The sequence below is a fragment of the Trachemys scripta genome, chromosome 22 (genome assembly GCF_013100865.1).
Source record: "Trachemys scripta elegans isolate TJP31775 chromosome 22, CAS_Tse_1.0, whole genome shotgun sequence".
Lineage (NCBI taxonomy): Eukaryota > Metazoa > Chordata > Testudines > Emydidae > Trachemys > Trachemys scripta.
Window position 1 is genome coordinate 14,334,996 of NC_048319.1, and position 25,045 is coordinate 14,360,040.

General features: G+C 40.6%; 1 protein-coding gene across 2 annotated transcripts in view; it reads left to right on the forward strand.

The window, feature by feature from the left end:
• HNRNPM (heterogeneous nuclear ribonucleoprotein M) overlaps positions 1–25,045 on the forward strand; it is a 63,730-nt gene extending 38,685 nt beyond the window's left edge. For both annotated transcript variants that reach the window (XM_034754925.1, XM_034754926.1), the window contains 11 exons: positions 3,590–3,787; positions 5,302–5,455; positions 10,977–11,026; positions 11,866–11,926; positions 12,725–12,826; positions 13,880–13,924; positions 14,549–14,623; positions 15,810–15,908; positions 21,136–21,914; positions 22,273–22,324; positions 24,607–25,045. In XM_034754925.1, coding sequence (XP_034610816.1) covers positions 3,590–3,787; positions 5,302–5,455; positions 10,977–11,026; positions 11,866–11,926; positions 12,725–12,826; positions 13,880–13,924; positions 14,549–14,623; positions 15,810–15,908; positions 21,136–21,914; positions 22,273–22,324; positions 24,607–24,770 — 1,779 coding nt within the window. In that variant the 3' untranslated portion in view covers positions 24,771–25,045. The remainder of the gene's footprint in view (positions 1–3,589; positions 3,788–5,301; positions 5,456–10,976; positions 11,027–11,865; positions 11,927–12,724; positions 12,827–13,879; positions 13,925–14,548; positions 14,624–15,809; positions 15,909–21,135; positions 21,915–22,272; positions 22,325–24,606) is intronic.

Genomic DNA, 25,045 nt, shown 5'->3' on the forward strand with positions numbered 1-25,045 from the left:
GACTAACCCAAAGGCAGCGCCCTACATCCCTGCTTCCCCTGCAGGCTGGTACCTCCTTGGCCCTGACATGACACACGTACATACATTCTTGGAGAGAGTAGCTAGCAAAGAGCATTAAGCCCAGACCTAGCCATGGAATCATAGAATCATAGGACTGGAAGGGACCTCGAGAGGCCATCTAGTCCAGCCCTCTCTCATAGCAGGACTGAGTATTACCTAGACTAGTGGTTCCCAAACTTGTTCCGCCGCTTGTGCAGGGAAAGCCCCTGGCGGTCTGGGCCGGCTTGTTTACCTGCCGCGTCCGCAGGTTCAGCCAATCGCGACTCCCACTGGCCGCGGTTCGCTGCTCCAGGCCAATGGGAGCCGCTGGAAGCAGCGGTCAGTACGTCCCTCGGCCCGTGCCGCTTCCAGTAGCTCCCATTGGCCTGGAGAAGCGAACCGCGGCCAGTGGGAGACGCGATCAGCCAAACCTGCGGACGCGGCAGATAAACAAGCCGGTCCAGATCGCCAGGGGCTTTCCCTGCACAAGCTGCGGAACAAGTTTGGGAACCACTGATCTAGACCATCCCTGACAGGTGTTTGTTCAACCTGCTCTTAAAAATCCCCAATGATGGAGATTCCACAACCTCCCTAGATAATTTATTCCAGTGCTTAACCACCCTGACAGGAAGTTTTTCCTAATGTCTAACCTAAACCTCCTTTGCTGCAATTTAAGCCCATTGCTTCTTGTTCTATCCTCAGAGGTTAAAGAGAACAATTTTTCTCTTTGTAACAACCTTTTATGTACTTGAAAACTTATGGTGTCCCCTCTGTCTTCTCTTCTCCGAACTAAACAAACCCAGTTTTTTCAGTCTTCCCTCATAGGTCATGTTTTCTAGACCTTTAGTCATTTTTGTTGCTCTTCTCTCTGGACTTTCTCTAGTTAGTCCACATCTTTCCTGAAATGTGGTGCCCAGAAGTGGACACAATACTCCAGTTGAGGCATAATCAGCACGGAGTAGAGCGGAAGAATTACTTCTCGTTTCTTGCTTACAACACTGCTAATACATCCCAGAATGAAGTTTGCTTTTTTTTTTTTTTTTTGCAACAGTGTTGACTCATATTTAGCTTATGGTCCACTATGACTCCCAGATGCCTTTTCACAGTACTCTTTCCTAGGCAGTCATTTCCCATTTTGTATGTGTGCAGCTGATTGTTCTGCCTTAAGTGGAGTACTTTGCGTTTGTCCTTATTGAATTTCATCCTATTTACTTCAGACCATTTCTCCAGTTTGTCCAGATCATTTTGAATTTTAATCCTATCCTCCAAAGCAGAGCTGACATTCTGTGGATAAATGGGTGACTGTTTGGGGGGAGGGATAGCTAGGTGGGGGGAGGGATAGCTCAGTGGTTTAAGCATTGGCCTGATAAACCCAGGATTGAGTTCAATCCTTGAGGGGGCCACTTAGGGATCTGGGGCAAAATCAGAACTTGATCCTGCTAGTGAAGGCAGGGGGTTGGACTCGATGACCTTAAAGGCCCCTTCCAGTTCTATGAGATAGGTATATCTCCATATATTTGAATTTGGTCCAGCACAGGAGTTGGTGAAATTGCTGTCACCTGACTGCTGTCTGGTCTCACTTCAGTTACCAGTGGTTAGTTGTTAACAGAAAAATCCACCTTCCCAATTGATATAAATTAGGGCCCCTTACTGGAAGTCTTGTAGGCTGAATGAATGAACTAACCTTTAATTACTAGAGGGGTCTTTGTCATTTTGAGTTCTGTATTTGTTAGAACACTCCCCCTTGTCAATTTCACTTTCTAATACACTAGTGCAATGCTGCAGTGTTCAAATTACCATTCGCTACAAGGAAGTAGCTATTGGAATTTAAAAAAACCCTCCATAATCAAAACATTTTTAATTAGTATTGTCTTTTTAAGACCTACATTCTGTGCAATCTAAAATGTGGTCCAGAAATCACTGGTGGTCCAATAAAATATGATATCTCACCCACCTCTTTTCTGTCATCTTGTTACATTTCGTTATTGTTTAGGCAGCTTGGAGTCCAAACTACTATTAACTATTAAGTGAACTTGAACAAATCACTTAATCATTTCTGCCTTAATTTCAAATCTGTAAAATGGTGCTAATGATACTTGTCCTCTAAAACATTTTGAGATCATCAAATGAAAAGTGTTCTTGCCCTCCTTGAAGTCTGACTGTACAAGTATTCTTTAGTAGGTAGCCAAGTCATTATTGAGACAAACAAGCTTTTCTATAGTTAACATTGAAGCTATTCTGGTAAGTCTTTTTTAACCACCTTTCCCTAATAATGCTAAAACCAAAGTAGTCCACCTGAAACTGTACACACCATATTTGTCTGAGTTAGATTTTTATGCTGAACAGGCAAGGTATTTTATAGCTCTGAGGGTTCCAAATCTCAGCTAAGATTCATTTTTATTAAATTTCCCAATATGCTTCTGGCTCTTCGTATCTCAGGAACAGATTTAGCTACATCTCTGTAATATTTTACAAGCCGAAGAGTCCTTTCAAAACCAGTGAAAGACCAATATTACCACGAATACTAAAGCACAGTTAGAATCATAGAATATCAGGGTTTTGAATCAATGGATAAGGTTGTCTGTTTCTAGTTGTCACTGTTAGAGACAGAATTATATTCTTTTGGGTGACCTTAACTGAGCATTTATATGCCTTTGAATGTCTTGGGCTTTTTTAAACTGTTTCCTCTCAAATTAACCTTTCCAGTCCCCTAATCCACTTAATTATTTTCTGCATGTACTACATCTCATTCCTCTGGTGCATAGTTTGCTATGCCTCTGTAATTTTGGGTTACATGTGCACTAGTTCTCTTGTTCCATATTGCATCACAAGCCTGTATCTACAACTTGCTGTCCACAGTCTCCTATATAGATCTTCTTCATTGTGGCTTTCCCCATGTTGATTCTCTTCTGGATTTTCTTCAAGTAGAAGCTTTCTTTGGCTTGTCTTCACAAGGAGCTCAGTCAGCAGTACAACAATATTGGTGTAACTGCTCCAGTGGCTAAAACTAATGTAGACAGGGCCTCTATTCTATACTGAATCTTAATTTCCTGCCTCTCTGGGTCCCTGTTATCCATCTACACTGATATTCACGCTCTCAATTTAGTATCCTTTGCACATATAGCTTGCTGTTAATCAATGTTCCAGGTCATTTAAGCATTTATAATTTTGTATCCCAAGTATCTGAGTAGGTAGGTTTTCCCTCCTTGCTATCTGGAATCTGCTGTCATTTATTGCCCTTCATGCTCCTTCAGACAGCTTTCAGTGAAACCCATGTTCAATTCAGTTTGAGCTTTTCAAGTATGATTCTTGAGTCACTATTAGATTGTTCCTCTTACCTATTAACTTTTTTCTAAAACAAGCAGTGAGGTGGTGCCCTGATACGGGCTTATGAACTACTTTTTACTGATGACTTTATTATTGAATCATGGGAGTCTTGCCATTAAACCCCCATGTGTTACTGGGAGTAAAGTGTTGGCTCTGTAGTGTCCATATTGAGTTTAGTGAGTTTTTCCATCTTGTTGTACATGTTACTCTTACCGTTTTGCAGGATCCTGATGGTGAGCATGCCAGGAGAGCAATGCAGAAGGCCATGGCAGCAGCTGGTGGCATGGGTATTGGCCCAGGACCAGGAGGCCCTGGAATGATCAATATACCACCCAGCATCCTCAATAATCCCAACATACCCAATGAGATTATCCATGCTTTACAGGCTGGGAGACTTGGAAGTACAGTATTTGTTGCAAATGTAAGTACAGTGTGGTGTCTGGGCAGAAGATTTGGGATTTAACTGGATTAGGTACTGCTCTCTAAATGAAGAGCTTTCAGCCAGGGATCAGGCTCTATTCTGGCAAATTTACTTACTTTGAGTAATCGGACTATTAATAGACTACGGTCAGAAGGGACCATCACGATCATCTAGTGTCCTACTCTGTAACTAGTCCTGTCGTCTTCAGTTGGACTACTTGCTGAGGAAAGTACTACTTGACATGGGTGAGGTATTATCTTTTATTGGACCAACTTCTGTTGGCAAGAGATTCAAACTTTTGAGCTTACAGAGAGCTCTTGAGGTGTGGGAAACTCAGGGTCACCGCTAAATAAAAGGAGGAAAAGATTATTTAGAATAAGTAGTTGACACATTTCAAGGTACCATTCAAGGTGAAATGGTCCGTTAACACCCCTCCAGTCATTGGAGGTAGGGGAGGGAATATAGTTAGTGGAATATAGATTGTTGTAATAAGCCATAAAACCAGTGTCTATTCTGCCCCTGATTTTTAGGGTCTAGCAAATTTATGAATTTAAGCTCCTAGGCTCATCTTTTGAAAGTCTTGTGCAGGTTTCCTTTGAGGATGTAGACTAATAGGTCAGAGATAGTGATCGCTTTGTGAAAAGCGTTCGCCCACAGGTAACATGGTGTTTTTGTCTTTTTTTTTATCATTTTCCTGTGTGAGTTCATTTCTAGACTCGCATGGTGATTGGTTTGGCTTCACCCACATAAGCATTTAGTGCATTTATTGGGACCACTTTACCTTGAATGATCCCTTGAAATGTGTTAACTACTTATTCTAAATAATCTTTTCCTCCTTGTATTTAGCGGTGACCCTGAGTACATTTCCAGACCTGAAGAAGAGCTCTGTCTAAGCTGGAAAGCTTGTCTCTCTCACCAACAAAAGTTGGTCCAATAAAAGATCTGACCTCACACACCTTCTATCCTGGGACCAACACGGCTACAACAATGTTGCCTACATACCTGACATGAGTAGGGGTGACCGTATCATGCCTTAGATGAAATACAGTATTCACGTGACATACAGCCAAAAAGTGCACATTCCACATAATGACACCTCAGTACTGCACCCTGCACTGAATCTCCAGAATTACGAAGTATAAATTAAAAAATGACATCTAGCTGTATAAAGAAACCTATCACTTTATTATAGAATACTTCTTGCTGTGCACTTACACTGTAGCAAAACTCAGTAACTCAGTTAAAAGGTATTCTGTCACTAATACTGATCAGCGGGATTCTTCTAGAGTTAAGGTACTCACTATGCGTGAACGGCTTGTATTCACTTGGCTCTGGTTTGAAACTCTCATAGCTGACTATCTTTTGAGTTAACACTTTCTGCCATTTTTGCAAAGATTATTGAATTTATTCTCAAATCTGTAGTACCTAGTTCAGGAAGCTTTCAATAAACAATATTTGTAGCTACTTGTTGGGAGAAACATTACAGAATGTTTCAAACTGTATTTTTCTTTCAGTTGGATTACAAAGTTGGCTGGAAGAAACTGAAGGAAGTGTTCAGCATGGCTGGCGTGGTTGTTCGAGCTGACATACTAGAAGACAAAGATGGCAAAAGTCGTGGGATTGGCACTGTTACTTTTGAACAATCTATTGAAGCTGTTCAGGCTATATGTATCCTTTCTGAAGAAATTCTGCAATAGTGAAGCAAAGACCCCTAAAATTAGGTTTTTCTAGGTACCAGACAAGACTTCCAGTCCATCATGTACCATCTGATTTCTTGTGTGAAAGCAAATGGCAGACTAGTAGAATTGGCATTAGTTAAGAAACTCTGATAGTGCTTCTGTCTCTCATATTGAAATAAGCACCATCCTCTTGCCTCGTGGTAATACGTTGGCACCCTGTCATAGACACTGAGGAAATCGGTGAAGAAACCTGGGTGTAAATGAAACGTTTTTTTTTTGTCTAGCTTAAGTAAACTGTTGACTTGAGGAAACAAGAACGTATTGGAAAGGGGCTCCAGTTTGCAACAACATACTGCATATCTTTGGCTGGGAATATACACAGCTGCCTCTTGGGTCTACCTAATAATTAAACACAATATGGATTTGCTAGAGGGATTTATTTTAAATCCCTTTATGGATGACCCGTGAGGGAGATTGGGGGAGAAAGGTTTGTGGCATTCCCTATTTTATGATGTATGAAGATCTGGACCTTTTTAAACGTACCTGCTTTTTATACTGGTCCTGTCTACCCTTGCTTTCTTGGAAGACAGCTAATAAATGTGATAATCACAGGTGCCAAGCAAGTGATCCTGATGCAGAGGGGAAACAAATTTTTATTCATATTTTTCTCTGTGAGCACTTGTAACAAATAAAGGAAGAAAGAATTTTACAATTCAACTTTTCAGTTAAAGGCTGAGCATTCAGAGTACTGTCTTCCAAATCAGGCATCCAGATAAAGGGGAGAGATGAGATTTGATAGCTATGATGTTTTGAAGCTGGCTCACAATGGGAGGGTGGATTAGAGCAGTGGTCTCCAAAGTGGGGTGCGTGCACCCCAAGGGATGTGCAAGAGGATCTATTGTGGGGGCGTGGCAGGAGGAGTGCTGCCAGAGCAAAAGGGTGATAAGGCTGGAGGAGTGCCGCCGGGGCAAAAGGGCAGCAAGGCAGGAGGAGCGCCGCTGGGGGAGGAGGGGGGGGAAGGGTGGCCGGGGGAGCGCCGCCCTAAGATTGGCCAGAATGCCGCCCCTTACAGTGTGCCGCCCCAGGCACGTGCTTCCTACGCTGGTGCCTGGAGCTGGTCCTGAGGGAAGAGTGGGAGTTCCACAACGCAGAGGGGTTGACAGTGGCACCCTCACTCGTTCGTTCGCTTTCAGCATATTGCGGTGTATTGCAGTTTACGTGTGCCCAGTTAAGTGGATTTATGGATCATATTATCTAGTTTTAACTAAACTAATCCTCACAAAATGGACAAGTGGCTTAAAAAGATTCCTGCAAAGAAACCATGGATTGAAGATAATACTAATAACTCGCGCACAAGCGAACAACAAGAAAATGACAGAGCTGACAGTTCTCCTACTCCTAGTACGAGCTCTTCATCAGCCACATTACGAGGTTAAAAACAATGCCGATCTAATCAGATCTGACAAGAAGTCAGCCAAAAAAATTCGAAATGATCAAGAAGACTATTTGAAATATGGATTTACATCCACTATCGTTAACGATGAACCTCTCCCTAAGTGTATATTGTGCCTTGAGATATTAGCTAATGATAGAATGAAGCCATCACGATTAGCAAGACATTTAAAAACTAAGCATCCAGAACATGAAGACCTCCTACAATTTTTTCAGTGATGTTTAAAGTCATGCAATACTCAATCCAGTACTTTACAAAATTTCACTAAACTTAATGATAAATGTTTAGAAGCTCTCTTGAGGTTTTTTACTTAATAGCGAAAGACAAAAAGCCACATACCATTGGGGAAAACACTTGTTCTTCCTGCCACGGTAAAAATGGATGAAATAATACACAGAAAACAATATGGCGACAAACTAAAATGCATTCCTTTGTCAGCAAATACTGTTGGAAGACGCATAAAATACATAGCTGAAGATTCTAAGAAACAAGTATTAGAACAAATTACACAGTGTGGGAGGTTTGCTATACTGTTGGATGAAAATACAGATGTTTCTAACATGTCTCAGCTTATGGTATTTGCTAGATTCTGTTTCAATAATGAAATACATGAAGAACTACTTTTTTTGTGAGCCACTAAAGGAAAGCTGTGTAAATGACTTCTTCTTTAATAAAAACAATGTTTTATGGAAAAACTGTGTAAGTGTAACCACTGATGGAGCGGCTTGCTTTGACTGGAATAAAGAAAGGATTCCAGGGTAAGGTTACAGAGAGCACCACATGTGAAATTAATTCACTGCGTCATTCATAGGCAAGCTATTGCAGCAAAGAAATTGGATCCAGAAGTGCACAAGTGCTACAGGATGTCATCGATGTGGTTAATTTTATAAAAACAAGACCTTTAAATAGTAGAATCTTTACAATACTTTGTAATGAGATGGGGAGTGACCATGAAAACCTTTTGTACCACACAGAAGTTCATTGGTTATCTCGTGGCAAAGTGCTTAAAAGAGTTGTCGAACTTAAAGATGAGTTACGCATTTTTCTTTTACAAAAAGACAAGTGTTCCAAATTTGCTGGCCTTTTCTGTGTTGACAAGTGGCTGTCAGTAGTATGCTACTTAGCAGATATTTTCAAAAAAATAAACACACTTAACTGTCCCTTCAAGGTAAAGGTGACGTTTTAACAATGAGTGAGAAAGTAACTGCTTTTCGAAAGAAACTCGTGCTATGGAGAGAGCATTTTGAAAACGGATGTTTGGAAATGTTTCCATCGTTATGTGATTTTGTTGCCGAAAACGATGTAAGTGTGTCACCTGTAAAAACTCTCATATCTGCACACTTAAACTTGGAAATAGAATTTTCTAACCTGTTTAAAAATCTTCCAAACAGAGTTTCAGTGGGTTTTGAACGCATTTGTTAAAAATATAAAAATGCAACACCTTCTGATTAGTTTGCAAGAACAATTGATTGATATCAGGGAAGATGGAAATTTACTAGCCGAATTTCAACAAAAACCTTTGCATAATTGGTGGATGGGACTGAAAAATGAGTATCATAATTTAGTAAGTGCAGTCAACGATGCACTTCTTCCATTTGGATCTTCATATCTTTGTGAGGCATCTTTTTCAGGTAGGACAGCCATTAAAACCAAGGTGTGAAATAAACTGAACTTAGAACCAGACCTTTGAATCGCTGTATCACCAAGTGTTAAACCAAGATTTTCAAAAATAATGAAGCATATTCAATCACATTGCTCTTACTAAAAATTATTAATAATAAATTTTAGTGAGAGCAAAAGTTTTTTGTACCATTAATAATAAAATAAAATAAACATATTTTTAAAATATTGTTTTTCATCTCATCCTTTAATGTTTTTTGTTTTATAATGTACATAATATATTAGTATAGTAGTACATGTATATAATTTATACATAAATATACATATTGGGGATGCGTGCTCAAAAATTTTTTACTTATGGGGTGCGTGATCAAAAAAGTGTGGAGACCACTGGATTCCAGAGGGGAACATCTCATCCTTTTTAGAATGGGGTGTATGTCAGGAATGAGGTTCACATAAGACTAAGTACTATGGCATCTTATAGTAGAGGTACATGTGTCAAACTGGACATGTCGGAGTTTGAGAGTTTCAGGACTGAGCAAAGTTGCTAAAGTTTCTGGAGTAGAGTTGATTTTGGAGAAATTTAAACTGTCTTCGCCTTTCAAATGCATAGTTTTTAATTATACGTAATGTCTTACAAATTTAAGGTGCCACAAGTACTCGTTCTTTTTGCTGCTACAGACTAACACGGTTACCACTCTGAACCTGTCATAATGTCTTAATGACTCTTTTGGTTAGGATTAAATATGTTTATAATCTTTAATATTTCCCAACCAAAAACCACTGATTAAGATACTTTTGAAGCTTCAACTGATGGATTTTAAGTTCCAGGGAGGGATACCAAGGATGGCCATCCTGGGTCAGACCAATGCTTCAGAGGGAATGGACGGAATGGGGCAATAATTGAATGATCCATCTTCTGTCATCCAGTTCCAGCTTCTGGCAGTCAGAAGTTTAGAGACACCCAGAGAGCAGTGGTGTGCTCCTTAACATCTTGGCTTATAGCCATTGATGGACCTATCCTCCATGAACCCAGCTATATTTTTGCGCTTCACAGCATCCCCTGGCAATGAGTTCCACAGGTTGTGTGAAGAAGTATTTCCTTATGTTTAAACCTGCTGCCTGTTAATTTCATTGGGTGACTCTTGGGTTCTTGTGTAATGTGAAATGGTAAATAACACTTATTGACTTTCTCCACAACACTCATGATTTTATAGACGTCTAATTGTTTCTTCCATTAGTCGACTCTTTTCTAAACTGAACAGTCAGTCTTTTTAATCTGTCCTCATGTGGTAGTTCGATACCTCTAATCACTTTTGCCCTTCTCTGTACTCTTCCAATTCTAATACCTTTTTCTGAGATGGGACAGTCAGAACTGCATGCAGTATTCAAGGTGTGGGCGTACTATGGATGTATATAGTGGCATTAAGGTATTTTCTGTCTTATTTATCCATTTCCTAATGGTTCCTAACATTAACCATTTTGACTTTTTGCTGCACATTAAGCAGGTGTTTTCAGAGAACTATCCACAATGACTCTAAGATCTTTCTTGAGTCATAAAAGCTAATGTACCCCTCATCATTTTGTTTGTATAGTTAGGATTGTTTTCCAGTGGGCAACAGAGGGTCCTGTGGCACCTTTGAGACTAACAGAAGTATTGGGAGCATAAGCTTTCGTGGGTAAGAACCTCACTTCTTCAGATGCAAGTAATGGAAATCTCCAGAGGCAGGTATAAATCAGTGTGGAGATAACGAGGTTAGTTCAATCAGGGAGGGTGAGGTGCTCTGCTAGTAGTTGAGGTGTGAACACCAAGGGAGGAGAAACTGCTTCTGTAGTTGGATAGCCATTCACAGTCTTTGTTTAATCCTGATCTGATGGTGTCAAATTTGCAAATGAACTGGAGCTCAGCAGTTTCTCTTTGGAGTCTGGTCCTGAAGTTTTTTTGCTGTAAGATGTCTACCTCCAGTGGGCATTACTTCGTATTTATCAACATTGAATTAATCTGCCATTTATTGCCAGTCACCCAGTCTAGTGAGATCCCTTTGTAACTCTCCACAGTCAGTATTGGACTTGAGTAATTTTTTGTCTGCAAACTTTGCCACCTCACTGTTTACCCCTTTTTCCAGGTCAGTTATGAATTTGTTGAACGGCACTGGTCCCAGTACAGATCCTTGCCGGGGACTCTAGTATTTATCTCTCTCCTCTATGAAAACTTATTCCTACCCTTTGTGTCCTATCTCTTAACCTGTTACTGATACACGAGTTACCAGTTATTTATTCCATGTCTGCCTGTTTTGCTTAAGAGCCTCCCTGCTGTAGGGTGGGGCTGATACACTGCCAGACATTTGAAGCTGTACTGCTGTTAACTTTAAGTTCTTTTTAGCAGTAAGATTTTTGGACTAACATTTTGAAAAAAAATCCTTAACTTAAGTATTAGCAATGTTCAACGGGCAGCTGCTTTTTGACAGACCAATGCATGTAAAAATGGTAAGTATATTCAGTTCTCTTACTGTGTAATGTGATATCAGAACTTGTGTTGGATACCTTATGGCTGGTCCATTGAACACTCACAAGTTGAGAACCAAGCAATGTGTTAATCTGGTGTGGCAGGGGAAGGCAAGGAGAGAAACGGAAATGCAACTGTGAGCATTTTCATCACATTTAGTTTGTAGGATGAAATGTGAGAGGTCATCAGACTGGTTAAGCACTCAGAACTCTTCACCATCGTGCTGCTGCTTCAAACCCAGCCTAAGCATATAGGAAACACAAGCAGCTACCATAGAATGGTGGTGTGGCAGCATAACAGAGACAAAGGATCAAATGAATCTGGATTTTGAACTAGTTTCATCACTCAAAGCTGGAGTAACATTTTGTTTACTGATACATATCTGTCTTATGGATAGGATCGCTGTTTGTAGAGCACTCTTGAGGACAGCTGCAATTGCTTTAACAGAATGCTTTAGTGCAGGTTAAAATAATTTTATTTACGCCATCAGCAAGCACCTAAACTATTTAAATACATTTGATCTTGTTAGTGTAGCTAAATCCAGATTTCCAAGTTTCCCCTATTGCTATTTCTCAAGCTGCATTGAGGAGGCCAAAGTGCCAGTGCCTTGCCCATAGAGAATTCTCTTCTTGGGTAATCCCCCAAAACGTAACGTCAGGAAATGGCCATATTTATGAATTACCTACTTGGCAGTAAGTCCATAGTACAGTTATGGATGTTGTTTGCCAGGAATTGTCATAGCTTTCAGAGTGTTGGTTCCATTAAAAGGTGCTGCCAGTAATCTCGCGTGTGGGGTTTAACACTGTTTAACTGTTTTCAGGATGAGCGAGCCTTTCCAAAGGGGGACTTCTTCCCTCCAGAACGACCTCAACAGCTTCCTCGTAAGTTTCTTTAAAACTAACACCTTGAATTTTTAGCTTGCAGTTCAGTTTGCTATACTGTAGGAATGGTGCCATAAAGCTAATGTTGCTAGGTGAGGTGGGGAAGGGCTTTTATTCCAGGTACTCCCTAATACTCAAGGCACCAGGAAGGGTTAGCCTCTGTGGTTTGGGGATCCCTCAATCAGTTCTGGGTCAAGGGAAGGTCAAGATGGTGTCTGGAAACATCATGCCTTTTAAAGGAAGGAGGCTGGCTTTGTGCTTTGGACTGTATAGCATTTAAGTATCCACAGGGATGCATCTACAATCCCTAGTAAGTGCATCTGTATGTGGGACGGAAGTTGGCTGTTTCCTTATTTTGGCTATTGAATGATCAAGAACAATACTCTAAAAAGGATGAGATGTTCCCCACTGGATTCCCACTGATCTCAAACTGAGGGGTGTTAACTTTTATATTGACTCATTTCTTATCCTCCATCATCCAAAAGTAAACGTTCATTCTTTTTTCCATCTTGTTGTTTAGAAGACTTTCAGCTTTAAAGGGCTGACCTTTGAAAGTACCTAAATGGGGAGAGGGAGGGAGATGCTTGCGGAAGTAGAGAGAGGTGGTATCACACCACCTATCATCGCTATTTTAGATCCAACTTCAGAGCTTTGAGAGTTCACACTTAAGTGCTAGAAATACAGAACCAAGAGTGGGAATCCACTGAGATCTTCAGAACAAAATAGTAATTTTGTCACTTGAAGAACAAAGCTTGCTATCATCTGTGCCAAAAAAAAATAAATTACTTTTTTCTCTAGATGGGCTTGGTGGTATTGGCATGGGATTAGGACCAGGAGGTCAGCCTATTGATGCAAATCATTTAAACAAAGGCATGGGAATGCCCAACATGGGACCTGGGGGTAAGAAAATCACACTTCTTACTGTGTGTATGCTTCATTAAGTCTTTTTCCTAGCTTTTCATATGACCTTAGGGTTGCTGTCTTTCCAGTAAAGACAACCCAAAACATGCTTCAAAAAATCCAAACCGCTAAAGTAAGTATTTTTCCTCCTTGATGATCCAAACTAGAATGGATTTATGTACCACCTTAAATTCTATTGGTTCATGTACCACCTTAAATTCTAAATAAATGGCTGGAACATCAAGCTCACATACCACCCGTGGTACATATACCACGCTTTGGGAACCCCTTGTCTAGTACATATCTCATTTTCTGGTTCTTGTACACTAGGAGCAAATAGTACAAGGGGATGTTAAACTTTCAAAGTAGTCTTCTGTTGAAAACTTCTTAATGAGTTTGGAAAGCCTTTTGATTTCAGAAATCTACATTTAGCCCTTGAACTACTTGATACAGTGTTCCCTCTTATCAGTGTTCCTCTATGGTAATATTCTGAGGTGGGATTGTTTGTGCTTGGGTCAGGCTTTTTCTTTTTATGTCCAATAGGGAAGTGGCACTTCACCTGAGGCTATAATGCTTCTTGTCAAAATAGAACACACAAGTTCCAAGTCCGATACCTGAAGGTGTTACATTTCAAAGTATTGTCATGATTCATAAGTGATTTGTGGCTTCCTACTAGATACCAAACATCAGTAACTGTTAATTTGACCTCCATTTAGAATCCATAATTCTAAGTTGTCTGGAAAATGAATGCTGGATTCATTACATGCTACTGTGAATGAACCAATTGAGAAGTTGCATATCTAACAACTTTCAATTTGTGTAAGCTCATGATTTTTCTGCTGTTTTGTCCTTTAGAAAGGATTCCATGTCATCTACTCCCCCAAAGAGCTCTTGTTAGTAGATCCGCTCATTCACTACTTTTCTCAGTATAAGCTTTTAAACCAAAATCTAAGTCCCCATTCCTGCAAAGTAACTTGAGAAGCTCAAACATCAGACTGATTGTATGCATGTATAATTCCATCTGTAAATAAAGCTTTCTTTTTTTATTTTGAGGAATGGGAATGGAAGGCATGGGCTTTGGAATGAATAAAATGGGAGGTAAGCTACTGTACATGCAGTTCTGAAATGCAAATAGCTTTTTCATATATAGATATATCTTTATCTGTCTTTGGTATTAGCTAACATTTTATGTAGGCTGACATCTCCCTGGAAATATCTTAATTTAGGGAGAATAGTGCCAGATAAGCATTTGTTTACTTGGAAGCAGTCACTGAGTCAGTAGTGATGCTTGTTTTTAAAGCAGTAATAAATTGCCATATGTTGTGCTAATAGGTATTGTGCTCCTTGAGGGGTGAGATCTTCAGATGAAATATAAACCAAGATGTTAACCACTTATGACTCTTAACGACTGCTGCTGGATATTTACAAAAGTTAGAGCATGGGCTTGTGGCCTTATTACATCTTGAGACTAAATTGAACTGTTCGGTTACAAAGAATTTCTTTGTTAATGCTAGTTTTAATTTTGTAAACATTCCCTTATGCCTCCAAGGTGTACCGTTTTGAGATGGCATTTTACATGTGGCTGCTTTTCCTAGAATATTCCTAGCAATATTACCAAAGAGTAAATAGGTGGAATAACACATTCTGATCTAGTGTGGTGACTTATTTGAAATGCACTTTTTAATGTCACCTTTATCTTAGAGATACTATACTTTGTTTCAGGGATGGAGGGTCCTTTTGGTGGCATGGACAACCTGGGTCGCTTTCCATCTGGAATGAATATGGGCAGAATGAGTGGTGAGGCACTGATTCCTACATTATAGATCCCCAGCCTCAGTGAATGTCTTGTCATGGAACTCTTCCCTCCCCGCCCCCCCCAATTTGGATGGTCTAATTGAATTAGTAATGATTGGTAATCCTGTTGGAGCATCATATGCTTTAAGGCTACCTACAAAAGAAAGGAAAAGAACACATTTCCTTTATATTGTGTAAAGAGAACCTGAAAGCTTTATTTTTTTTTTTTGCTTGTTTTTACCACTAGCCGTAACCGCGGTGTCAAGTTTAACTTTTGCTGTAGGTCTCCCTGGAAAAAACTGGAGTTTTCTCAATCTTTTCTTGTCTAAATGGGAGTGATGCATCTTCAACAAAGATCTCATTTTCCACTTGTTAAACATTTCAGTTAAAGATGCCAACAGACAGTTCCAACCAGCTTGATTAAAATTCCTTTCCCCTCTCAATTGCTCAGGTTTCACTTGTGATAGTCCTTTTTACTCAGTTCCCTAGTCTTCTGGGATGGATAAGACCTTGCCTTCACATGTAAATTAAAATTAGGAAAACCCTTGAGTTTTGAAAACTGATTCAGCCTTTCTTTATTCATCATGAAGAAGCAAAAATGATCACAATCAATCTTTCCCTTGCAGATTCACATTTAAAAATAAACACTTGTTTGCTCTTATGGGGTATAAAACAGCCTAAACTTTCCAGAGCTTTTCCTGACCACTTTCTAACACTGAAATATTAAATCCTAACTTTGAGGAAATCTTGGCTAGCTCTTGGGAGGACCTGGATAGAGTGATATTACAGTTGTACCTGAAAAGGTTTGGCTTCCTCATCATTGTAAATAGGTTGAGAGAGGAGTGTTGATGTTCTGTTAAGGGACAGAGCAGGAGCTTAGGTTAGTCCTATGTAATCCATAGATACAGGTCCTCCAAACACCTTGCCAATCTCCACTAGGAAAAGGAAGTACAAGGATCTGAAATTTCTCTGTGTGTGTGTGTGTGTGTGTGTGTGTGTGTGTGTGTGTGTGTGTGTGTAAAAAAACACACAAAAAGCCTCCGTGTGTGTGTGGGTCTGTATCTCAAAGAAGCAATACATGGCAAAAACACTTGTTTCACAGTTCACCTGCTAAAATATTACAAGAGACATGTTCTCTTCAGGATGTCTAAGTTGTCCTGGAAATTTACTAAATTAATACTTTCTGCAGAGATGGATCGTGCGATGGGTGGAGGATTTGACAGAGACTTTGGAAGAAATGAGATGGGAATGTCTCGTAGTTTTGGAGACACCCTGGACAGGGGAATAGGTAAGCAAACAAAGGCTGTATTTGTGCTATGCGCTATTCATCTGAATTGTGCTTACAATAGTGACAAGTAAGGTTTGGAATAATCTCTTCTGCTGTGGTATGAGAATCTAGTTGCAACTTTGACTAAAATTTAGTCAAAAGTACTCCCTAAAATGTATTTGAAACCATGCCTTTTGAGAAACTACATGTATGGGAGGTATCCCAAACTGAGTGGTTCAAGTGATTACATGTGTGCATTCTGCACACAGTCATAGGATGGATCTACAACCTATCCTGAAGGGACGATCCATCACTCTCACAGATCTTGGGAGAAAGGCCAGTCCTTGCTTACAGACAGCCCCCGAACCTGAAGCAAATACTCACCAGCAACCACACACAAAAACACTAACTCAGGAACCTATCCTTGCAACAAAGCCCATTGCCAACTCTGCCCACATATCTATTCAGGGGATACCATCATAGGACTTAATCACATCAGCCATACCATCAGAGGCTCATTCACCTGCACATCTACCAGTGTGATATGTGCCAGCAATGCCCCTCTGCCATGTACATTGGCCAAACCGGAAAGTCTCTACATAAAAGAATAAATGGACACAAATCAGATGTCAAGAATTATAACATTCAGAAACAAGTTGGAGAACACTTCAATCTCCCTGGCCACTCGATTACAGACCTAAAAGACGCAATATTACAACAAAAAAAACCTTCAAAAACAGACTCCAACAAGAGACTGCTGAATTGGAATTAATTTGCAAATTGGACACCATTAAATTAGGCTTGAATAAAGACTGGGAGTGGATGGGCCATTACACAAAGTAAAACTATTTCCCCATGCTTCTCTCTCTCTCTCTCTCCCTCCTCCTTCGCCCCCCCAGTTCCTCACATCTTCTTGTCAGTTGCTGGAAATGGGCCATTTTCATTACCACTACAAACAGTTCTTTTTCTCTCCTGCTGATAATAGCTCACCTTAACTGATCATCCCCTTATAGTGGGTATGGTAACACCCATTGTTTCAAGGTGTGTGTGTGTGTGTGTGTGTATCTCTCTGTCTGTCTATATATCTTCATCGGATGCATGCAGTGGAAAATACAGTAGGAAGTGGGCTGTAGCCCACAAAAGCTTATGCTCAAATAAATTTGTTTGTCTCTAAGGTGCCACAAGTACTCCTGTTCTTTCAGCAGCTTGTTGAGTCCTGTGGCACCTTCTAGACTAAGACGTATTGGAGCATGAGCTTTCGTGGGTGAATACCCACTTGTCGGATGCATCATCCGACAAAGTGGGTATTCACTCAGGAAAGCTCATGCTCCAATACGTCTCTTAGTCTATAAAGTGCCACAAGACTCTTTGCTGCTTTTACAGATCCAGACTAGCACCGCTACCCCTTTGATACTTGACAGAAAAGGTATGATAGTGGTAGCTGCTTTTCTGAGGATGCTCCGAGTACAAGTCTACCCTGAGCTGGATGACTGGCTAGTCAGAGGCCAGTCCAAGGTTCAGGTACTGTCCAGTCTATCTCTCATGTAGTCAATTTGTAAAACCCTGGGTCTGCTGATCAATTTAGAAAAAGCTCTTTGCCCAGATCAGAGGATAGAGTTCATAGGAGCAGTGCTGGACTCTACTCAGGTTAGAGCTTTCCTTCCCGATATAAGGTTCCAAACGGTTCGATCCCTTGTTGCTGATCTCAGTGCTTACCCACAACAGCTCAAAACTGTATGAGGTGCTGGCGCATATGGCACATACATAGTCCAGCATGCCAGCCTACATCTCAGGACTCTTCAGAGATGTCTGACCTCTGTTTATTCATCAAATCTTCAACATCGGGACTCCACTAAATGTGCCCTCTTGAGTATTGACTTCTCTAGACTGGTGAACGAACCCAGTCAGTGTTTGTGCAGGCGTTGCCTTTGTCCACCCTCAATCTTTGCTGATGCACATGTCTGCCCTGGGGTGAGCGGCTCATCTGTTCCCCTCCATACGCAGGTTTTATGTCCCTCAAGGGGACCTCGCTCTACATATCAACATCAGGGACCTACAGGCTGTCTGCCTAGCCTGTCAGTGGAAAAGTCTGTTCTCTGACAACACAGTGGCAATGTTTTACCTCAACAGGCAGGGAAAAGCTTGCTCTTCCCCACTGTGTCGAGGCAGTTCGGCATTGGAATATTGGCACGCCAGTTCATTCATTCTTGAAGCCTCTTACCTTCTAGGGCACAGAATGAGTGGACAGACTGCCAAAGTGGATCATTTACGAGTCCTCATGAGTGGTCTCTCTGACCAGATGCATTTTCCAGAGTGGAGGAATCCTCACATAGGTCTACTTGCAACCAAAACCCAACAGGAAATGCCATCAATTTTCTATCTACCAGGTGGCAGTCCCATTTCCATCAGACACTTTCCTGATACCCTGGATAAACCCTACTATGTTTTCCCAATTCCACTTAGTGTTGCTAAAGATCAAACTGGATCATGCCATCTATGTTAATAGCCCCAGAGAGGCTCCGGCAGCACTGGTTCCCCGCTCCCCTGGATCTGTCACTGGAGGCTCTGATTTTGTTTCTATTGGACCTAGACTTAATCTTGTAAGATCACAGTCAGCTGTTGCACCCAAACCTATGGGCAGGAACTTAATTTAACAGCCTGGATGCTCTATGGCTAAAATCCCAGACAAGCCTGTGAACTTGCTCCAAGCAAATGACTTGTTGAATAGTAGAAAGTCCTCCACCATGTTGAAGTGGAAGTGTTTTTCCATCTGGTCTTTTGCCAATGCAGTCTTCAATTAAGCATCTCGTGGATAACTTACTGCACCTAAAACATCAGGGTTTGGCAATTAGTTCTCACTTATTAGCAATATCCGCTTTCCATCCTCACATGGACAACCGTTCTATATTTTCTAATGATATAACAATGAGATTTTTGAGTGTCCATTTAGAGTGTCCATCCTAGTCCATTTAGAGCTCATTGTTATGGCTCTAGTAGAATCTACTTTTTTTTTTTTTTTATAAACACATTCCCCTTATTTTGAGATATACAGAGCAGGAATATGGAAATCATTTCACACTTTCATAACATATTATGCATTGGATATGGCATCCAGTCCCAGCGTGGTAGATCGGTACTCCAATCCTTGTGCAAGTAGAACTCCACATCGCTCCATCCAATTTACTGTGTTGGTTGCCAGACTGTCCCAAGAGTGGGAATACGCAGAGGAGACTTGAAGAAATTAAGATAGGTTACTTGTAATTGGAGTTCTTTGAGATGGACTCTGCATATTCACACCCCAACACCCTTTCCCTATTCCTGTGGAGTCCAAATGAAAATACCCTAGTTTTTCTGCTGTCAGAGAACTCTGGTTACAAGTAACCAACCTTCATTTTAAATTAGTTCATGTTGTTTAAAATCTACCTGCTAACCACATCAGTGAAAGGATTTGAACCACTCTGATCCACCTATGTACTGCCTTTACCTTAGGTTATGTTAGTTGAAGTTTTATAGTTAGTAGTCAGTTTTTAGAATGTTTAGTTTAGATTTAGATTGGATTGTAAATTTAAAGGCAGCTTTATTGTTCAGTATGCACGATCCCAGTGTGAAGAAACACTAATTCAAGCGGTGCAGCTGGCATCTCACGCACCTATCGGATGTCTAAAATGCTTCAGGGAGAACCATTCCCCGGCACGTTGTGCTATCTGTACCACATTTGCACCTCAAGCCCAGAAAGAGAGACCAAATAAACTTCAGGCCCTTTTATTACTGTTCAAATTTTGTGGTGTACTATGATGTCAGCACTGTTTGCAAAAATGTCAGACTACATCAGCATCTCGTACATAATCATTCTTCAGAAATATTGGGAAGTTGTAAATGAGCGTGAGCCCAAACATGCCTTTTTTCCCCTTTGAGTCACAGTGGGGTTCAAATGTCTTAAGATACAAATGAGCATGCAACATTTAAATACCAAGCGCTTATCCCTTCATAATAAAACACCTGCTATCTGACACTACTCCCTAGGCATGAGCTGAAGATGTCGGCTGTCAGCAGTATAAATACCATATGTGCTTTGTTAAGCTACAGTTGCTCAATAGATGGCAGCATGCTCACACAAATGCATAATATAATGCCTAATCCTGCTCAGACAGTTGCCAAAAGTCAAACAATTGTTAAGTTAATCACAGCTTGCTTTCTAGCACATCTTTTCAAGGAGATGAGGGAAAGTTTTGGAGTGGCATAGCTGATTTTTGGGGCTAGATGTGCTCAAAGAAACTTTAGACATGGATGGTAACTGAAATTATACTCCTGTTGTTTGTAGAAAACTTGTCACTAGTGTTAACAATAAACCTGACGCTTTTCAGGCCAAACAGATTTTCCAAGCATAAATTATTGGTGACAAAACTAGGCCTTGGTTGCAACCCTAATATACACTTGGCAACATACAGAACTTTAAAAAGTAATTTAGTTCTCTATAAACTCAACTAATGAGGCCCTGTATTCCATAGCAAGTGACACCCAAATTATCTGGTTTCTGTAACGGACACAATTCTGTAGCAGATTTAGGAGTGTTCAGAAATGGAGGAATACATGGAAATGATACGATCAGTACACTAAAATCAAAGAAATAGTTAAAATATTTTTTTGCTTCTCTCCACATTAAAAAGCTAAATATACTGCAGGCTTTTGCCTTGGCAGTGAATAATTGCACTGGAATCTGTTGGTTTTGGCACCAGGAGAAAGCTAAAACTCTTGGCTTGCATCTCTTTACCACTTCTGGCTGGCAGAAGCAGAGTCTATTCCGATCCTTTTGGGAGAAGGGTCTTGAACTCAGTTTACTCCCAGCAACTAGCAACCTCACTGCCCAACCCCAATATCTGCTAGTGCTTGAGCAGGCTTACATTTTGCCAGCTGAAATTACACTTAAATTGTTGATGTGAGCTGTGAACACAAATCCAACAACTGTTCTCTTGAATTTGCCGGCTTCAAACGCTGCATCTCTTTACACTTGGTTCACATTTGAAAGCTTTATTTGTAAGAGCTAGAAACTTGACTTCTCATAAAAAAAACAAAACGCCCTAGGTTCTCAAGCACAGTTCTGCTTCAGAATCTGCAACTACAGAATACACACACTACTGTACACTAACAAATTGTACAGTTTCAAACATCAAGAATATCCAGGTGCATCAAATTTAATATCCTCTTCACACGATCACAGGTAATGACATCTTAATGTATTGTGTTCTAGGTGGAAGTGCCAGCATTCCTGGAATTGAGAGGATGGCACCCGGCATTGATCGTCTGGGTGCGGGAATAGAAAGAATACCTTCTGGGATGGGACATGGGATGGAGAGAGTAGGGTCTGAAATAGATCGAATGGGTCTTGTTTTGGATCGCATGGGTTCTAATGTAGATCGAATGGCCCCAGGAATTGATCGAATGGCCCCTCTGGGCATAGACCACATAGCTTCCAGCATTGACAGAATGGGCCCAACCATTGAGCGAATGGGTTCTGGTATAGAAAGAATGGGTTCTGGAATAGGTTTTGGTATTGATAGAATGGGTACTGCTATTGATCGTGTTAGTACCACTATGGACAGAATGGGCTCAGGAGTAGATCGCATGGGTTCTGGCATGGATAGGATGGGTCTAAGTATGGATCGTATGGTACCTGCTGGAATGGGAACTGGAATGGGTCAAGTTATAGATAGAATGCCAACTGGACTAGATCGCATGGGGGCCACTAGTATGGACAGAATGGGATTGGATCGCATGGGGGCCACTAGTATGGACAGAATGGGATTGGATCGCATGGGGGCCACTAATATGGAGAGAATGGGGCCTACCATGGGGCAGGGAATGGGGGCAGGTATAGATCGGATGGGACTTGCAATGGGAAGCAGTTTTGAAAGAACAATGGACATGGATCGTGGAAACTTCGCAGGCAGTTTTGCAGGCACTCTTGGAGGAACCGGAGGACCTGCAGCTGGGGTGGCCAGAAAAGCCTGCCAGATATTTGTGAGAAATGTGAGTAACCCTTTCATAATCTAAATAACTGCACAGAACTCTTGTGTTGGTGCTTAGAGGATGAAGAAATGCTAGTACTAAGTTGTTGCACATTTTGATGGCTTCAGTTAGACTATCTTAAGTATTTGTGTAGTCTCCATCAAATGTATTAATGCTGCACGGGACAGTTATAAAGTCTCAGTAGAAAAATCTTTCATTTAATTGCTACTAACTGGACACAACCCTCCACACCTGTAGGTGCGGACAGTGCAATGCTATGTGTTCTATGCATTTTATACTTCGGTGCTAGCAACTCTTTATTATTATATTGATTAACTATGGAACAGATTCTCAGTGAGTGACTGCTTTCTTTCTCCAGCTTCCTTTTGATTTCACATGGAAAATGCTGAAGGACAAATTTAATGAGTGTGGTAAGTTACTTTATACTACTGAAGAACCTCCAAACAACTTACTGTATGACAAAATCATTATGTAACATATCAGAAATTCTCTTTCTGAATCATAACTTCAACTGCTGCCTGTACTACTTAACCAAAACTTCATACGAACCTAGGAAAATATTAGATATTAGCAAAAACCTGTATTTTGAATAAATGCTTGTTGCACAGTCCTCACCTGTGTCAGGTTTTTATCCTTCCCAATAATTGTGCCTTCTAGTGGCAATACTCTCCACCAAAAGTAACATGCAATAATTGTACATCTTTCTTGCAGTAGTTGGAGACTGCCTAGGTACATCAGGCTTACTAGTAATCCAATCCCTACCAGTAACTGCAAATAATCGTTTCTTACAGGGGTTTAATAGATCAGACCATTCGAAGTACCCCTCTAATGGGAAACTTTAGTGTAAATAAGCCCCAAACCTTCTCAATACTAAAATAGAGACGGTCTCCTGTAGCGTTGAGCCATGAGCCCAGCATGCCACTTGCTGGTTATCGGTTAATACCAACATTCCATGACTCTTCTTCACTTTAAAACTCTAGTCCTGTCTCTTACCAGATTCATCCAATAAAAGATTAAGTTGAAATGTAACCAAATTCCTTTAATCTTTAAATCATCTCCAGTAATGTAACACTAAAGTGAAAGGAGGAAATGGCTTCATTTACAAGAGTTCATTATGTACATCATGGGGTCTCGACATGGAGAGGGTGGCAGGTCTCAAGTACGTCCAGAAGAACTTGTCTTTTGGACTAGATGGGAGGCAGAGTCAGAAATTCTTCCTCTTATTATGTAGAGGAAAAGATTGAGAACTGCTGGCACAGATGATATGCCTTACATGTAGAAATATTTCAGAACACAAATTAAGTTTAGAACCATTCAGTTAATTGTCACATTTTCCCTGCTGTGCTGGAAGGATTTCTGGATGTGGGTAGATCAATCCAACAGATTAATCTTACAATGATGTGGCTCATGTATTTTGCTGGAATGGCTTTGTAAGGATATCTTGGGAGGGGGATGCCAGATATGAAGCTGTTTGAGTTTGAGTTTTACTTACCTATAGTTAGTCCCATATGCTGACTCCTTGTTAGTTCCATCAGTGAATAACAATAATACTGCACTGTGGCCTTCACTACAAAATAGAGAGGAGCATCAATGCACCATTCCTGTGAACTCCTTAAAAAGGGGGGCAAGTCTTGTCTGGCTCCCTCAAAACTGAGTGTCAAGCTGCATCTTCTTAAAACTGGGAAATGCTTGAAAGGGGTAGATCAGTGGAAAGAGAAACAGATTCCAATCAAATATCTTAAGTGAGGCAAATTGTTTAATTTTGAGAACAGTCCTTTATAGTCAATCACACCTGAAATGAAGTACTGGGAGCATAAGCTTTCGTGGGTAAGAACCTCACTTCTTCAGATGCAAGTAATGGAAATCTCTAGAGGCAGGTATATATCAGTGTGGAGATAACGAGGTTAGTTCAATCAGGGAGGGTGAGGTGTTCTGCTAGCAGTTGAGGTGTGAACACCAAGGAGTCCTCCTGAGGGTCGAAATGACAGTCTGGACCTATACATAGAATGCTTCCGCTGACATGCAAAGGCAGATATCAGGAATGGCAATATACAAAAACCTGTAGGAGAACACTTCAACCTCCCTGGCCACACAATAGCAGATGTAAAGGTTGCCATCTTACAGCAAAAAAACTTCAGGACCAGACTCCAAAGAGAAACTGCTGAGCTCCAGTTCATTTGCAAATTTGACACCATCAGATCAGGATTAAACAAAGACTGTGAATGGCTATCCAACTACAGAAACAGTTTCTCCTCCCTTGGTGTTCACACCTCAACTGCTAGCAGAGCACCTCACCCTCCCTGATTGAACTAACCTCGTTATCTCCACACTGATATATACCTGCCTCTGGAGATTTCCATTACTTGCATCTGAAGAAGTGAGGTTCTTACCCACGAAAGCTTATGCTCCCAGTACTTCTGTTAGTCTCAAAGGTGCCACAGGACCCTCTGTTGCTTTTTACAGATTCAGACTAACACGGCTACCCCTCTGATACTTCACACCTGAAATGTTTCTGCTGCATTTGACTCCAAAATATGTTCTAAATGTACATCTTTTTATCACTGTATTTGGAATGCTCTATTGGAGACCTTTCAGAGTCTTAATCACAAGATCATTTCATGTAGGAATCTGGTTAGGTATCGAGCTTCATGCAGTAATTTCATTACACTAAACACAACCCCTTTTTTTGCAGGTCACGTGCTGTACGCAGACATCAAGATGGAGAATGGGAAGTCCAAAGGTTGTGGTGTTGTTAGATTTGAGTCCCCAGAAGTGGCTGAGAGAGCTTGCCGGATGATGAATGGGATACAGCTTCGTGGCAGGGAAATTGATGTGCGAATTGATAGAAATGCTTAAATTAGTTGCCTTTTTAAACACTGATACCAGATCTTTTGAATTTGTATTTTTCTTGTTAACCATTTTAATTTGACTGGATGTAAAGACATTACAAAAATTCAGTTGCTTTCTGGAGTAATTTTAATTACTTTTTTTAACAAATGGATTTGCATTTTACTGTTTTGCATTGAAACTGCAATGTGCACAATCTTTTTTGTAGTTGTGGCATCTTGTTGACATTACAGATGTATACGGTATGACTTTGATAATAAATGCCGGTTACTGAAAGCTGTCAA